Source organism: Orycteropus afer, unplaced genomic scaffold (assembly GCF_000298275.1).
Source record: "Orycteropus afer afer isolate SDZICR_OR568_19922 unplaced genomic scaffold, OryAfe1.0 scaffold00072, whole genome shotgun sequence".
Classification (NCBI taxonomy): Eukaryota; Metazoa; Chordata; class Mammalia; order Tubulidentata; family Orycteropodidae; genus Orycteropus; species Orycteropus afer.
The window spans coordinates 3,088,936-3,107,554 of NW_006921659.1; the positions used below are offsets into that span (position 1 = coordinate 3,088,936).

Below are 18,619 nucleotides of genomic sequence, written 5' to 3' on the forward strand. Positions count from 1 at the left end.
GGTGAGGTGTAATCCATAATGAAGACTGTAGTCTTCGATCTTCATCAGTAAGTGCTTCAAGTCATCCTCACCTTCAGCAAGCAAGGCTGTGTCATCTGCATACTGCAGGTTGTTAGTGAGTCCTCCTCCAATCCTGATGCCACATGCTTCTTCATATAGTTCAGCTTCTCAGATTATTTGTTCAGCACACAGATTCAATAAATATGGTGAAAGTATACAACCCTAATGCATTCCCGTCCTGATTTTAAACCAGGCAGTATCCTCTGTTCTATTCATATGACAGCCTCCCGGTCTATGTACAGGTTCCTGATGAGCACAATCAAATGTTCTGGAATTCCCATTCTTCTCAATGTTATCCATAATTTGTTATGATCCACAAAATTGAATGCTTTTGCATAGTCAATAAAACACAACTAAACATCTTTCTGGTATTCTTTGCTTTCAGCTAAGATCCATCTGAGAGCAGTACTGATATCACTTGTTCCACATCGTCTTCTGAATCCAGCTTGCATTTCTGGAAGTTCTCTGTCAATAAATATACTGCTGCAACCCTTTTTGAATTATCTTCAGCAAGATTTTACTTGCATGTGATATTAATGATATTGTTTGATAATTTCCATATTCTGTGGGATCACCTTTCTTTGGAATGGGTATAAATATGGATCTTTTCCAGTCAGTTAGCCAGGTAGCTATAGTCCAAATTTCTTGCCAAACCCAAGTGAGTGCCTCCAGCATGGCATTCATTTGTTGACACATCTCAATGAGTATTCTGTCAATTGCTGGCACCTTGTTCTTTCCCAATTCCTTCAGTGCAGCTTTGACTTCTTCCTTCAATACCATTGGTTCTTGATCATATGCCACCGCCTGCATTGGATGAACACTGACCAATTATTTTTAGTAAAGTGACTCTGTATTCCTTCCAGCTTCTTTTGATGTTTCCTGCATCATTCAATATTTTGCCCATAGGCTTAAACTTTTTCTTCAGTTCTTTCAGCTTAATAAATGCTGAACATGTTCTTCCCTTTTGGTTTTCTAACTCCAAGTCTTTGAACATTTCGTTATAATAATTGACTTTGAAAGATTCTGTTCAGCTCTTTTATCTTGTCATTTCTTCCATTTGTTTTAGCTACTCTCCATTCAAGAGCAAGTTTCAGAGTCTCTTCTGACATCCATTTCAGTCTTTTCTTCCTTTCCTGTCTTTTCAATGATCTTTTGCTTTCTTTGTGTATGATGTTCTTGATGTCATCCCACAACTCATCTGGTTTTCAGTCATTGGTGTTCAATGCTTCAAATCTATTCTTCAGATGGTCTCTAAATTCAGGCGGGACATAATCAAGGTCATATTTTGGTTCTCATGGACCATTTTGTTGTTGTTGTTATGTGCTGTCAAGTCAGCCCCGACTCATAGTGACCCCTCCTTGGGTTTCCAAGGCAGTATCACTATGGAAGTAGATTGCCCAACCTTCCTTCCAAGGAGTGGCTGGTGGGTTTGAACCGCCAGCCTTCTGGTTAGCAGTCAAGTGCCTTGAGGGAGGGAAAATGACAGGAACAAAGGCTCAGCAATAGAACCTTGGCTGCTACATTTGGGACAGAGCACGGAGATTAGTTTTTCTGCAACAGAACATAATAAAGAAAAAGTTACTACATTATGGAGCCAACAGGTGATGAGGCCCTAACAGTATACTAAGAGTTTGGATTTACTACAAATAGTTGGGAGTTACTGCAGGGTCATCCACAAATGAATGAGATTATCTGAAAGTGGTGTCTGAGATAGTGATTAAACTGTGAGAGAGAATGAAATAGAAAAAAGTGAAAGTAAAGCCTCCCAGGAATTGTAGTGGAGTAGAGATGACTGGAAATGACTAGATACTTCAAACAGAATCTGCAAATGGTAAAGTAGTGGGCAAAAATCGAGTTTGGGCAATTTATTTCAGCACTCAAACTATATACCAGCAGCAAAACAGTCCCTCAGTAGATTTATGAAGGAAATTAAGAGAGTACATTTACTTTACCATAGAGATAAGTTTCCTGCTATTTTTCATTACAAGAAAAGGAAAGTATCATAACCAGAGATGTGGTTATTTACTCACCTTTTGGTATACTTGGCCATATCCCAAGGAATATAAACAATAGTGTGCTCAGGAGGCAAGAACTGATTCAGGTAAGTCACAGCAGCCACAAGCTCTTCACTCAGAATTCTCTCATGCTTCCTTTTCTCTCGTTCCTTTGTTTAAAAAAAAAAAAAAAAAGACTAAACATTCTGAGCATACTAATTACCTCAACTCAGAAAAATTTTTATTTTTCAGCTAAGGTAAGGCAAAAAAAAATCCAAGTCTTAAATATATAGAAATGAAACCTACCTGCAAAGAATTATTGCATAAAATTGAGGTAAACAAATAATGAGCTTGAAAGAGTTAAGGAGATCAAATTTCTCTTTGGTAACTTCCTAGTAGCGTTAAAAAGCCCAGCTCAACCCATACAGGCCTTCCCCACACATTCCACACCCCACTCAGGCCAAAGAGACCCCCTAAAGCACCAGAAGAAGGGAACCTATACTCCAGCCAGCTGAAGGCAAGGCAGACATTGACTGAGGATAACCCTCAAACTGGCATGGCAAAGAGCACCTTCATAGTTTTTAAAGTTCAGCCTCTCAAAAACCCTGTGAAGTAATCCAGGCAGGTATTTTTTTCCTCTTTTACACTGTAGTTCAAGGAACTCATGTTGAGAGGCATTCGTGGAAATAAACCTTACTTTCTCCTTCCTTGCCTGCTGGTCTTCCTTGGATGTTATACTGCCTCCCATTCAAGAGGGGCTAGTGCATTGTAATACAAGCTCAGGACTGGAACGCTGGCTCTGCCATGTGGCCTTGGCAAGGTTTTTAACCTCCCTGTTGCTGTCAGCTGTTGACTCAGTCCCCGATTCCCGGTGACCCAGTGCACAACAGTATCTGGTCATTGTAATCCACAGGGTTCTAACTCACTGATTTTTTGGAAGTAGATCACCAGACCTTTCTTCTTCCTGTTAGCTCCGTTGACAACTGTTCAGCAGCATAACAACATGTAAGCCTCCACTGACAGATGCTAGTGGTTGTGCATGAGATGCAGTGGCTGGGAAGTGAACCAGAGTCTCCCACAAGGAAGGGGCGAATTCTACCACTGAACCACCACTGTCCCCAAACTTCTTTAGTTATCACTTTTTCATCTATGAAGTGGGGTAACATATCTAACTCCCTCACAGCATTAATGTGAGGTTTTTATGACATAAAGTATAAGTTCTCATCAGAGCACATAGCATATAGTAAGTGCTCAATAAAAATTGGCTCTTTTTATTGCTACCCTGATCAGGCCTTCACTTAGAAACAAAGAAAAACAATTCCGTAATAGTGGCAGTGCAATGGTGTTAAGGCATTATTACTGGCATCAAAATAAATCTGTGCTGTTTTCAATTATAGCAATTACTTTTCAATTGCCAGAATTTAATTAGATATCTATTATACAAACAAAAAAATGGGTCTCTATTTTATACAGTTGAATATATCAAATGGATTTAGAGTAAAGAGCAATGTTAAGATAACTGAGGATGTATTATTTTTATATGTGAGAAAATTAAATTATATAGTTGGAATTTTTCTCAAAAGCACTTTAAATCAATGAACCAAACCAAACCAAATTCACTGCTGTCAAGTTGAGTCTGACTCATAGCGACCCCTCCTTGGGTTTCCAAGGCACTATCTCTACAGAAGTAGGTTGACCAATCTTCCTTCCGAGGAGTGGCTGGTGGGTTTGAACCGCCAGCCTCCTGGTTAGCAGTCAAATGCCTTAGGCACTACAACACCAGAGGGAAGCAAAAACTATTCTTGGTATTATTTTGTTGAAATTCTTATATATGAAATTTTATGAGCTATAAAGACTATTTAGTAACCCTCTGACATACAGCTTACGCTGAGTCCCAGGCTGACCTCCTATTGATAACTAGCAGCACACTGATGGTGTGTGTAAACTGCTGGGAAGCTCAAACTCCCACATCAGGAGGAGCTGGGGGGGCAGGGGGCGGAGAGTTCACACACAGGGTTAAAGTGATTCACTTAGCAACTTCCTATGGTGGCAGAATAGACTAAATATCACTAGGTATTATTCCATAAACACATGCATTCTTTGACTCTTTAATCACAGGTTAAGAAGGTCTTCTTCCCAGTGAACCAAATAAACATCTTTTATCTTATGAGTAAAGTAACCAATGACAAAAATGACAATTTTTTTTCTATACCTTACAGTAACTTAATCCCTAAATTATTCTCTAATTAATCTTTAGCTATTGCCAGGTTTTTTCATTATAATGGAACAATATGCAAGTACAGTTTTAAAATCTACTGACCTCTAAATATCCAAAAATAAATAAGCACATGAGAAATCTGGGAAAAAACACTTGACAGTCACATGTATCAAATGTTATTGTTTGAATCTGCACCATTAGCAGAGAATTATTTCAAGCACTGGAGATCTGAATCTCCATTTAACCAACCACAGCTTTCCAGCTACACCATAAGGACTCTGTAAACATGAGCAAGATCCACTAATGTAGGTTTAGATTTATTCTCTAGCGATGTCTTGTCCTTTAGTGTATTAATAATAATTTATTTCTATTCAGATAATATCTCATTTTCTGTATCTTTATTCAAAAAGTGTTCATGAGTGTTTTTAATATTAAAATCTTCCTACTTTATTTTTCAATTATGTACATTATAGCTATTGATCAATACTAGGCTAAGGTTATAGATTATCCGGCTATTGCCTTAATTATTCTGAACTGGCAGACAGAGAGAGAGGTGAATATGAAACTTCTCAATTAATGTGAACAAAGTCTAGAAAATGATGTATTTATTATCTGATGATATATTTTACAAAGTCAATTCCTGGTGAGACACAGTTACTTAAACCAAAGAATGAAAAGGAAGACAAAGAGAAGATTGCCTCCTTGATCTCTCCACTGACACTTTCAGGTCATATTCCTCCATACTCTTGATTACACATACACACACATTCTATTCATTTAAGCCCATGCATTTAGTTATATGGTGGTACAAATGGTTAACAAGCTTGGCTGCTAACTGAAAGGTTAGAGGTTCAAATTCACTCAGAGTCACCTTAAAAGTTCTGATGATCTACTTTTGAAAGATCAGAGCCATTGAAAACCCTATGAAGGGAAGGTCTACTCTGTAAAACGTGAGGTTGCCATGAGGCAGCATTGACTCCCAGCAACTGGATTTTATCTTCTATTTTTACCGTTATTTGGATGAAAGTTTACAGAGCAAATTGGTTTTCCATTCAACAATTCATATCCATTTTGTTTGTGATATTCATTGTAATCCCCACAATGTAATAGCACTCTCCCACTTCCTCCTTGTGTTTACCATCTCCTTTCATCCTTCTTTTCTATCCCTTCTTGCGTTCTTAGCTACATCCTAAGATAGAGCTGCCCTTTTGCTCTTGTATCGTTGTTTGTTCTAATGATGTGTATCTTCCTAGTATTACTGTTTACCTTATAGGCCTTTATTGAATGGCTGAAAGTTGACCCACAGGGATGAGTTCAGTTCCAGGCTTGAAGCATGTCTAAGGACCACAGTTTTGAGAGTTCTATGTGTCTCTATCAGATCAGTAATCCTGGTCTTTATATACAACTATATATAGATACATATGATTTTTAATTTTGTTCCACCATTTTTCTCTATCTCGAACCTTCTACTGTAATCTCTTTCAGCGTGATCAGCAGTGATAGCCAGGCACCATCTAGTTCTTCTGGTCTCAGGGTTGTGGAGGCTAAGTTCACGCAGTCAATCAGTCTTTTGGACTAATTGTTTCCTTGTGTCTTTGATTTTCTTCAGTCTTCTTTGCTCCAGATGGAGAGTTCCTTAGATGGCTCTTCATAAGCTTTTAAGACCCCAGTCACTACTCACCAAAGTAGGAAACAACTGCTTTTTTTCTTTTTTTAATCTAGTGTTTCACTATTGACTTTTGCCCTGCACCAATCCATTAGTTCTCTGTGTTGAGATCAGGATAATTCTTTGAAAACATAAATCTGATCACGCCCCTCTCAACTGTGTAAAACTCTTCAGTGGCTTTCATGTACTCTCAGGATAAAGGCCAAACTTATTCACATAGCCTACAATGCTCTGCATGGCCTGGCCATAACTATCTCTTCAGCTTCATCTCACAATAGACTTTCCTGACCTCACCCTCTGGGCCTCAGCCACACAGGCCTTCCTTCTTTTCCTTCAAACCCACTACATCCCTCCTATCTCAAGGCCTTTGTACATGCTATTCTCTCCAAGTTGAACACTATTCCTCTTGGCCTAGTTAACACCTCTTCCTTCAGGCTGTAGCTGACCCATCATTTCCTCAGGGAAGACTTCTCTCTCATCTACTATAAACTCTCACAGCTCCACTTACTCCACCTGGGTGCCTATTCATTTACTTCACTACCCGCTCCATCAAGACTATTAACTCCATGAAGGCAGGAACCATTCCCTTATTGCTTGGCACAGAGGAAACTCTCAAAATTACTTGTTAAATGACTAACTAAATGGACACAGGATTCCTTGGTCTCTAATTATATTGAATTATATTTATTAACCAATCTTTCAGACTAACCTCAGACACTTCTAGGCCATTGGCCACCACCACAATCATAACATAACAAAATCCTCACTTTTTAAACTCTCAGAATCTTCCTAGTTGTTGACTTAGATTCTTTCAATTCATTTGTTGCAACACATATAGATGACATTTACTGTCGGGTTTCCCTGCCCTCTTTCCTAGGGCTTCTGCATGTGTGCCTCCTCATTCCCACAAGATATGGTGACCATTCAGTGTACCTTGGCAAGGAAACAGAGAGCAATTAGGCCAAGCCCACCACCTTGTCTGTCCTTCCCACCTCATTCTGGAGCCACAACAGTACTCCACTCTCTGAATCCAACCTATACTACTACATACAGATTTGCAGAAAGAGATCTATGGATTGTCAAGGGAATAAGCTGTACCAAGGCTAGGGTGTGGTAGCTTGATCTCCCTGCTTCATTCTTCAAGCTGTCCTGGAAACTAAGGCAGAAATTTCACCCACACCTAATTCATGTACAGAAATCAAGAGCCAGACACGTTGCATTACTCTCTTCCCTTGAAAACTTACCATGGATCCTCCTAGGTACCAAGGGAAGAGGTGACATGGAATCTGTGGTAGTTAAGTTTGTATGTCAACTTAGTTGGGCCTGGTGGAGTGGCTGGGCAGCTGGATGTAGTATGCCCCATGGTGACACTGGTAATCAACTCCATGGTATAATCTACTGTGAGCATCTGAGTAGCTGCCTTAGGGATGTGGTCTGCTTCCCATATATAAGCAGCAGCTTTGGGAATGGTCTCTAGCTATGGCATGCTTGAACCCTGCATATAGCCACGTTGTTGTTCAGCAACCTGCCATGCTCTACCAACTTTGGGACTTTTAATGGACTTAAATTAATGGCCTGCCGTATGGTTTGGTAACATTGACTGTGCCTTTTTACTTGCCAGTCTTTGTCAACCTCAGCATCCAGAAGCTGTCTGAGTGAAGAAAAGCCTCCAGCTTCAGTGGCCTGGGAGCAGAAGGCAGAGTTGAAGCCCAAGGTTGAGGAGCATTCACCCAGCCCCTAGAGCCTGGCACTTTGAACTTGGACTTAAAGCCTCCAAACTGTAAGAATAAATTCCTGTTTGTTAAGGCCATCCCATTTGTGGTATATATTCTTGTCAGAGTGGCAATAGGTAACCAGAACAGGATCTGATGTCAAAGGTCAGCAGCTCAGTCACAGTATGCCACCACAGCAGAAAAATCTTCCAAGTATCTCCTCTGAGGAGAGGTAAGCACAGCCTGTTCATCCTCTCTGTTGTTGTCAGGTGTTACTGAGTAGATTTTTGACTCACGGCAACCTCATGAGACAGAGAACTGCCCCACAGGGTTTTCTTTACAGCTGTAACCTTTATGGGAGCAGATCTCCAGGTACTCTCTTGTTAAACCATTGGGTCTGTCTGAACTGCCACCCTTCTGATTAGTACTGAGAAAATGCTGCCCAGTGTACTTGGTTTTCTTAACCAAAGTATATCGTACCTTCACTAAATTCAAGATGATGACAGGGGAGCCAAACCTCTGAAGCATCTGATCAAAGTGAAGGGCAGCCACATGCGCAAACGGGTCTGCCTGGTCCACTGCGGAGGGGAAAAGGATGAATAAACCAGGAGGAAAATTAGAAAACAGGAACAAAAGCAGTCTTGGGATACTTGTTTTATGTTTAAAGGAATACAATTTAACTAATCTTCAATGGGAGCTCTGGTAGCATAGTGGCTAAGGCACTTGACTACTAACCAGACGGCTGGTGGTTCAAACCCACTAGCCACTCCTCGGAAGGAAGGTTGGGCAATCCTACTTCCGTAGTGATACTGCCTTGGAAACCCAAGGAGGGGTCGCTGTGAGTCAGGTCTGACTCGACGGCACATAACAACAACAACAACAAATCTTCAAATAATTTCTCTTCTCAAATTTCTCTCAAGCGGCTCAATGGATATTCATTCAGCACGTTATTTATTGAATCGGAATGATTCTTACATATCTGAAGTGAAATATAAATAATTTAGTAACAGTCCAAATTAAAGAAAAAATTTAACATTATTGCATAAAAATAAAAGTTCTTCTAATTCATCTACCTTTCAATTCTAAAAACTCAGCGAAAATCATATTTGAGAATTTTGGACATTAATTATCTGTAAATATGAGTAAAAAAGAGTTACTATTAAAAAGATTGTTTCACATACAAGTAATAGGTGGTTTAGGCATCATGGTTGAAATGTCCTGAGACCAGTATAAGGGAACTGATCCTCTAACTTGTACATAAGAAGAGTAACTTCCTGCAGTAAAAGACATCACAGAAGCATCACAGAGTATTTGCTCAGTCTCCACTTCATTGGCAACATCACCCTGAAAAGAAATATGCATTTAAAGTTACTATTTTATAATGAGATCTGGTGATATAGTGGTTAAGGTATTTGGCTGCTAACCAAAAGATTGGTGGTCCAAACCCACCAGCTGTTCTATAGAAAAAAGATGGTGCGGTCTGCTTCTGTAAAGATTTACAGCCTTGGAAACCCAATGGGGGACATTATGACTCAATGGCAGTGAGTTAGGTTGTTTGATTTTGGTGGTTTTTTTTTTTTTTTTGTATTTTATGTTTCTAGAAATTTTTAATGGAAAAAATTTTTAAAATACAATGAAACTATATAAAAAGAATGTTTTAAAAGAGGTCAACGTTGATCAGTACTCAATGTGCACATAAGTAAAGCAAAACCATTAAAATGCAATACAGGAAGGCAATAAAAATAGCACAGAATGAACTAGCTAATAAAAGTGGTATTATTTGGACAAATAATGCAAGGGAACAGCTTGAGTGACAGATATGGTGGGGGTGGAGGGAAGAAATACAAACACATGAAATTATATAGGAGGTTAGGAAGAGCAGCAGAATACCAAAATTCAATTCCGAAGACCAAGGAGAAATGAAAGGACAAGAAAATGACTCAAATAATGCCTGATGGACACACACACAAAAAGGGGTGTGTGTGTGTGTACGTGTGTGTGTGTGTACAGGGAGTTTAAAGTAGCTCTACTTATAAAAGTATATAAAGATATGAGAAAGAATAATTTCAGAGCCGTTAATAACACTTCTGTTTGATTATATTATGAATATTCAAAACTAATAGATGTAAAATTCTTATTTTTCTTAAAGTATCAGTTATAATTATTTTCACTCTTGATATAACGTTAAGAACAATTTTGCTCTTTTAAGCCAGGATCAAAACCCAATGCCTCACTCAATCGGTCTGTTCAACCACAGGTCTGCTTAAGACTCAAGTTGTCTATTGCAAATAGAGTTAGGGCACTCAAAGGAGATTATGCGACTGATGACAGGGGAGATGAGTTTTTGTTGTTATTTTTTAGTACTGAATAGAAGGAGAAGCCTGTCTTTAGACACGCCAAAGAAGGTGGAAGAGGACAAAGCTTTGCAATCCTTGCTCCACTTCATCTTATCAAGATGAGCTTCCAATAAGTGCTGCCCTCCACTTACTCCTTGGGTGGAGGTGGCTTGCTATTTTCATCTCCGCATTAAAAACGTACTCGATTTTTCCATATATTACAGAAACAGCTCATCCTCCGAAACATCAGGCATTTCATAACTCCCTGAGGCATTGCATAATTCTCTAAGATAGCTGATTTTTTGGAACATCTGTATATTAGTCATATTTCTCACAAGTTTCACATACTCTGGAGAATTAATTATTCTCTTGACAAGGTCCAAAGTTAAGAAATTCCACTTTTTAAATTCCACCTTGCTTCATCTATGCCAGTAAGCATAGATGTAAAAGGATAAAATGCCAGCAGGCCAGCAGTGTGTTTTTCATCTTACCTCACAGTTTGCACCTCTCTTTAGAAAACGGGTCCCAGCAAACTTACTGGATCTTCTAGCTATTAAAGTGACATACACTGGTCGTCCATAAATCAACAGCTCTTATAAATCAAGTTAAGGTGGTTTATTTAGCATTCGTGACTGTCACACCAGACCATTATACCTTACGTACACATTTAAATATACATCTTGTCCCACAGATTAAAGAACTAAAAGTGCCACCCAAGAATGGAACAGCAATGGATTGAGCTGTTCTTCAGAATTGTGGAGGTCTGAGGGCAAAACCCAACCCTGCCTAATGAATGATTTCCATGAATTTCAGAGGAAATGATAACCAGGTATAGGGTAACTAGCCTACAAAAATCTCCTTATACTTCCTTATAGCCAAGTAAAGGATGTGAACAGGTTCCACTAACACTCTTAGTCTTCAGAGATCATAAACCTCTCAAAGTGAGGCTCATTTAACTGCATGTTTACATTATGAAGCAAGATGTAATTCTGAGGGAACAGAATGAGTATAATAGGTAAAAGCAGTCCAGACTGTAAAACTTGAACACTGAGGGAATTACTGTGAACTGCCTGACCAACACACAACTTATGAGTCATGTCACCACATTTCACCTTCTGAGCCTCAGTTGCATCTTTTGTGAACTGGAGTAATAAGTAATACTCCAGTATAATAATAATGATAATAATAAAGTAACCCTTTATTAGGTGGTGGGGAGGACTACATGAAATAATGTGTGTAAAAGTCCTAGTGCTGGCTATAGCAAATCTTAGCTAAATAGCTATTACTTTTATCATCACACATGCTTCCAGAATTCATTAGATGCTTGATAATGAGGAACCAGATTCATTATTTAAACTAATGAGCTTTAAACATATAATCTATGATGCTGTTCACTATTTTAAAAAAACAAACATTTATTGTGCATAAGGTATGCTAAGCCCTGAGCTAGCTCTGGACACAAAACAGTTTAGAACTACCTTTGAAGAATTGCCTTTAGAAACTGTAGCACATTATTTGTTGTGTCCTTGGTGGTGAAAACCTGTGTTCTTCCCAGGTAGAGCTTACTTTTGGAAACAGACAAAAGTAATTTAGGGCCAAATCTCATTGTCATTCAGTGAATGATCAAGCAGATGATCCCACTCACTGGATGAAAATGATTATAAAGTAATGAGCCTATTTTTCAAATATAGCACATAATCTCACTGGTCTTCTTGCAAAATCTGTCTTTATCTAGCTGATCCTCTCCTTCACTTGCCACGGAGAAGGCACCATGCCCTTCTTCCGCTAACGTCTTCAGATGTGGTCCTTGATTCCACTCCTCCCAAATGTTCTGGCACAAGAAAGCGACATAGTGGTTAGTCACAGTCATCCACTAAATGGTCTTGTTGTTGTTGTTATGTGCCGTTGAGTCGGCCCTGACTCATAGCGACCCCTCCTTAGGTTTCCGAGGCAGTATCACTACGAAAGTAGATTGCCCAACCTTCCTTCCGAGGAGTGGCTGGTGGGTTTGAACTTTCTGGTTAGCAGTCAAGTGCCTTAGGCACTATGTTACCAGAGCTCCTAATAGCTAGTTAGAATTAAATAGAAGATAAGCTTGTAAAAGAAAAAAATATATATAACTGATCTAATCCTCTTACCCAATGCTTAACACTGGTGCTTTGTTCTATTGAGTCAATTCTGACAGTGACTCCATGTGACAGAATAGAACTGCCCCGTAGGGTTTTCTTGGCTGTAAACGTTATGAGAGCAGATTGCCTGGTCTCTCTCCCAAGCAGCAGCTGGGTAGGTTAGAACCATCAACCTTTCGGTTAGCAGCTGAGTGCTTAACCATTTGTACCACCAGTGCTCCTTAACCCTACCTCTACTTAGTATCTTATGTCCCCTTCCAATCCAGGCCTTCCAGTAGCATCTTAAAAACAGCTGTCCCCTCAAGCGTCCTAAATACTACTGTGCACATGTCAGCCTCCTGAACAAATACTTTCAAAAGTTCATGATTATTTTAGCAACAAATTCAAAGTCCTCACCCTGACCACACAGCCAACCTACTGACTGGCAATCTGATACCCACCTCCTAATATCCTTCCTGCTGCACTGTATATCCCAGTAGTTTCCCATGCAAGCCATGAGAACAGCTCCATATACTTTTCCACTTCTGCACTCATGATGCTTCCTGACCCATGATACCTCTCCTGGCTTGCTGCTCTAAGATCTGGCCTTCAGTGACTCTGCCCTTTTCTCAATTTCTACTGTGCAACACTTTCTTCCTCATTCTTTATTGATATCTCTGTATACTTAACAGGTATGTTCCAGCAGTCGGTATTCTTCTTTGTATTTCCACTACATGAATGTTATAGATTGAATCATGACCCCAAAAAAATACATGTTGTAAATCCTAACCTCTAAACTTGTGGTGGTAATTCCATTCGGGAATGGGTTGTCTTTGTTATGTTAATGAGCAAGATGAATTAGGGTATGTGTTGAGGTAATACCATCTGAGATATAAAGGAGATTAAACAAGAAAGTGAGGAAAGAGAGATGGGAGGAAGAGAGATACCACACCACATGAAGACTTCCCAGGAGCAGAAGCTCAAAGACACAAGGACCTTTCTGCAGTCAAGAGAGAGAGAAAGCCTTTCCCTGAAAGCCTGTACTCTGAATTTAGACTTCTAACCTCCTAAACTATGAGAAAATAAATGTCTATTTATTAAAGCCACCCATTTATGGTATTTCTGTTATAGCAGGACTAGATATCTAAGACAATGGGACTATGGGTAAGTTTTCATATCAGGGTACACAGATGCCTTAGGCACTATGCCATCAGAGCTCCCAGAGTAATAATTACAATCTTCTAATTCATACATAGTTATGTATAAATTGGTACAGCATACATTTAATAATATATACATTGCTTTTCAAAAAGGATACTTGACTGCCCACAGAAACCATGAATAATATACAACAGCCAGTCACGATGCACAGTATTTTTAATTATTTCCAGAAGTTCACCGTTCCATACATACTTCATGTAAGGCTCACTACAGATCCCAAATACACCTGAAAAATAAAAGTTGAGGTCAGAAATATAAGGCAATTAGTTGAAATTCAAGTCATTTTTAAGTTCTTAAACTTCAGTTTTTAACTTCAAACTATGATGCCTGATTTATAACACTGTCATTTGCAGTAGGTATCATTGGTATCCTCATCTAGAACACAGCACTGATGCTGTACAGAGTCAAAAAGTAAGCATATTTCTGATTTATGAGACTTTTTAAACGTGAGTGAAGAGAAAGTAATGAGGAAATTGAGGGCACACAAACAGATAATGTTCGTAAAGCTGAAAGAAAACACAAAGTAGTGGTTGAGAGCACAGCTCAGTGCCTGGGTCCTAACCAGGGCTTTCAACTGGTTCATTCTGAGAATTTGCCTTCTGAATACTAAATCAGAATTTACATTTTAACAAGATCCCTTAAGAATCACCTATTCTGATTCAATGTATCTGGAGTGGAAAGGCAAATTCTCAGCAGAAAGTTGAACTGTAATGAGCCAGTTTGAAGCCCCATTCTACACCCTGGCTCTCTGCCTCTCATCAGCTGAGTACTGGCATGAACAGTGTTATTTACTATCTCTGTGCCTGTTTCCTCATCCTTACTTATTTCACATGGTTGTTACAAGGATGAAATGAGTTCATAATGCACATAAGTGCTTAGAGCATGCTTGGTGCACTTCCAGTGCTATGCCACCAGAGCTCCTTCTGCAAGTGGTAGCTATTACTGTATCAGGATTTTGTTCTACAAGGATTTAATTTCATCAAACATGATTTTAGCACATGCAGATGAATTTATTCCCAAATGAGTTACTGAACCCGTATGAAGTCTAAAACCAGAAATAAGTATATTTACAAGGCAACAGCTTGAAAAATTGTGACAACTCTGGATAGCAAGCAATCAAAACCATTTTTTTCCCAAAACATGATCTGTTAAGATACTATAATAAATACACTTTTTCTTGATTCATAAACCTAAATCTTCTTTTCCCTCTCAGTATATTGCACAAGAGCATGAATACTAAAACATGGGTTGGAATCCTATCTTTAACTTACCAGGTTTGTAATCTTGGGAAAGTTACTTAACATCTCTGAACCTCCATTTTCTCAATTGTAAAATATTGAAATATATTTCATGTTTATATAATTTACAAACTCATTGCATGACTTAAGCATTTGTACCACTAGAAATACATTCACTGATTTGTACAGTGTGCATTTCTTGTTCACACTGAAATCAATCTAATCACCTCATGGATACTGTTCAATTAAATAAAGCGTTAAGTGTAAAGTGCCAAATACACTGCCTGACACAGTAGAGACTTTTAAGAAAGGTGTTATTTTCCTTTTTCCCCTATTCTCACACCTTCTACTGTCACTCTCAGTCTCCACCTATCTTTCATATCTATTAAGTAGACATTCTCCAAAGAGAACAAAAAAAAATTAAGTGGTTTCATAAGCTCATTTCAGATGCTAGAATAAATACTCAAATCCAGATTTTGGATGAGATGTAACACAAAGTTAGCAAAGTTAGCAATACACTAAGTGTGATACTCAGAAGTGGTGTACATAAATATCCAGGACACATTATCTTGTCCTTCACCTATCTCTGCTGGTATGGACTACAATCTGGGTATATGATCCAGGGTAAATTTTGTGCTATAGACGAGGCACTGGATGAGCCACACTGGGTTTGGTCTTACTGGTGACACTCAATCAAATAAACTAACAAGAGTCAAGGGAAATACCAGAGACGACATTCTGTTTAAGTAACAGCCTCAGCCATCTCTGAGTGGACCAGAAGCTTTGGCAGCACTGATAGATCACAGCTTCACCCTGGGGGTCCTGCAAGGACAAACCTTCTGGGACCACATTAGACTGAAGTCTACCTTTGCATATGTATATTCATCACTGTCATTTAAGTTGCATAGTGGAAAACACCCAAAGACATTTTTAGCTTATAATATATCCACAGTCAATCTAATTCAGCTAAACTGTCTTAACTTTAAGTTTGAAATTATTCACTCACAACATACTCATTGGCATTGCCTCTGGCTTTAGAGTTCTAGATCAACCCAAGAATCCAGTGACAAAAGTGTTAATTATGTTCTGTAATTTGTTAGTCAAGGATCCCTGGGGTCACCCTGAACTAGTCACTGTGGCTTCAGTGATCCTACAGTGGTCCTGATGGAAGCAGGGCCTAGGAGGGACCAGTGGGTCAAGCAGGAACTATCAAAAGAAGAACAGCATCCTACTTGCTACACTAGTTCTTCTGGACACCAGGCATGTGGTTTTGGGCAAGACATTGAATCTCTAGGCTTCAGTTTCCTACTGAGTCTTTATTTCTATGAAAACAGGCATTATACCTACTAAGCAGAGTTTTTATGATGATCAGAAATATTATATGCAAACATCCAGCACACAATAGACAACCAATGGCAGGCTTCTTCCAGAACAGCCCATACTGAACTGGTCTCTATGAACGAAAACAAGGTGATATGTATTTTCCAATATTCAAAAAATAATAATTCTCCATTTTAACTTCTCCAGAAGTCTAGACTTGAATGTATTCCATAAAAAGTACATGAATAATTGCTAGAAAATGTCAGCATACAATTTTCTGACTAGCCTACAAATGAAATCACGTAGTGACTAATGATCTCTGTAAAAATGAATTGGTCAAGTTCATGTATCAGAAACAACCCATGTAAGGACAAAGAGCAATGAGGGATAGAGAAATAGGAGGAAAATGTAAGTGAATTTAATAAGATGCAATTCATGGATATCACATGGATATATTAATATGCTGAAAACTACCTACCGCTTCCACCCTGTGTAATTAATCCTTCATCTTCAAAGATGTCAAAGCTCTCCTGGCGAGTCTGGGTCGTTTCTGACCTTAACATCTCCAGGGGCATTCGCAAGACAGTGAGATTATATTGAAGAGAGTGGGACAAATCATAGCTGTAACTGAGAAGAGAACTGAAGCTTAATAAGATTATAAAAGCAGAGCATATTTCACAAGCTTGACTTCCATATGGAATTAAAATTTGTGAACTAAATTACTCATGCCTGTTACTTCACTTGGAAGCAATGCTGTTCAAATAAGTACAGCAAAACATGAGCAAAAGTGGAAATAGAAAACCTCATTGCATGACTTAAGTGTTTGTACCACTAGAAATATATTCACTGAATTGTACAGTGATTTCTTGTTCACACTGAAATCAAAGTTCATGGCCTGGTACAAACAAGTCACACTCTCATGTGTATCTGAATGGAGGATCCATAGGTGCTACAGTATCCACTGAAGAGTGCATGCTTCTGTATTCTAGTTTACTCATCCACAAAAATAGTTCTACTAATTATTAATGGTGGTAACACAATTGACTTCATGATAAAACAGAAATAAGCAAATAACACAAATCATTGTAGAGAAATGCTTTAGGAGAGTAACAGCCATTCAAAGAACTGTAATGATCTCTCTGCAAATAAAATTTGATCTTCTGGCAAAAAGAAACCCTTTACAATTCTAATTTTATATAATCAATAATAGTTTTATATGCAGCCCTATCTATATATTATTGGCATGGAATTTCAGAAAGTATCTAGAATTCTCTAAGTATATATGCAAATTTGGTTTTAAAATAATTTAAGCATATTTTGAAGATGACAGTTACAATTCTGCCTAGAGAATCACAAATGTTATTTTAATTATTATTTCTTCTTTAATTTATTCTTATAATTTGATTCAAGTTGATTTTCTGTTTCATCTGTTGAATTCATTTCAACACATTTCCTTGATAGAGCCATTCATTCTAACAGCAGCGAATCTCACAGGAATAAAAGCCGTACTAAAAAGTTGGTTTTTGACTTTTAACAATCTACCTAAAACAAATACTGTTTTCCAGCTGAGCCTTAAGAACGTAGTGATCTTTTTAAAAGCCTATTTAAGAGACACAAAAACTAACCTACATATTTTTACTAATAGAATGACTAGGTTGGAACTCAAAAGGGGATGCATACAAAATTGAGAAATACGAAGCAGAGAACATTTCTAACAATACCATTGAGCATCGTTAATAACTCAACAGATGCTGTAAACATAAAATTAAGCAGTAAAGAACCAAAAGCAGATGATGAAGACAAATAAAATGGAAGCATGCACTCAATAAATACTTGTGGAATTGAAAATCATTTACTTAGGAGCCCTTTGTTGTACTACTGTAAAAACAATGAACTTTCTTCACTTTTACATCAATGACGATACACTCCACTCTACAAAGCAGAGATCTTCTCCTTTATTTCACAGTTAAATAAATAGTTATAGTAATAATTAAAAGAAAATAGAAATAAGAGAAATGCAAAGTACTCCTTCAGTATAGGAGCTCTAGTGGAGTAGTGCCTAAGGCATTTGACTGCTAACCAGAAGGCTGGAGGTTCAACCCATCAACCACTCCTTGGAAGGAAGATTGGGCAATCTACTTCAGTAGAGATACTGCCTTGGAAACCCAAGGAGGGGTTGCTATGAATCGTATCAACTGGATGGCACTTTTTTTTTTTTCCTTCAGTATAAAACACCAGTGGGAGCTCTGGTAGCATAGTGCCTAAGGCACTTGACTTACTGTTTTTGTTGTTGTTACATGCAGTCAAGTCGGATCCGACTCATAGTGACCGAGGCAGTATCACTACAGAAGTAGATTGCCCCACCTTCCTTCCGAGGAGTGGCTGGTGGGTATGAACCTCCAGCCTTCTGGTTAGCAGTCAAGTGCCTTAGGCACTATGCTACCAGAGCTCCTTTAAATTGTATTGTTGTTGCTGTTGTTCTTATGTGCCCTGGAGTTGGACCCAACTCATAGAGACCCCTCCTTGTGTTTCTGAGGCAGTATCCCTACGGAAGTAGATTGCCTCATCTTCCTTCCGAGGAGTGGCTGGTGTGTTTGAACCGCCAGGCTTCTGGTTAGCAGTCAAGTTCAAATTATATTAAAAACCTTTTAATTTGTATGTTTAGGATTAACTTTATAAGGTGAAATACAGTCAAATCTTTTTACATCTTTATGCTTAAATTTGCCCATCTGTAATGAACATCGGT

General features: G+C 38.5%; 1 protein-coding gene across 1 annotated transcript in view; it reads right to left on the bottom strand.

Moving 5' to 3' along the window:
* The window catches only part of FIG4 (FIG4 phosphoinositide 5-phosphatase), a 186,153-nt gene that overhangs the window by 107,905 nt on the left and 59,629 nt on the right, over positions 1-18,619 (bottom strand). Inside the window, exons 6-11 of the mRNA XM_007940808.2 lie at positions 16,352-16,500; positions 13,413-13,541; positions 10,478-10,578; positions 8,832-8,994; positions 8,131-8,228; positions 2,091-2,224 (exon numbers count right to left, since the gene is read on the bottom strand). Of these exons, the coding sequence (XP_007938999.1) occupies positions 2,091-2,224; positions 8,131-8,228; positions 8,832-8,994; positions 10,478-10,578; positions 13,413-13,541; positions 16,352-16,500 (774 nt within the window). The remainder of the gene's footprint in view (positions 1-2,090; positions 2,225-8,130; positions 8,229-8,831; positions 8,995-10,477; positions 10,579-13,412; positions 13,542-16,351; positions 16,501-18,619) is intronic.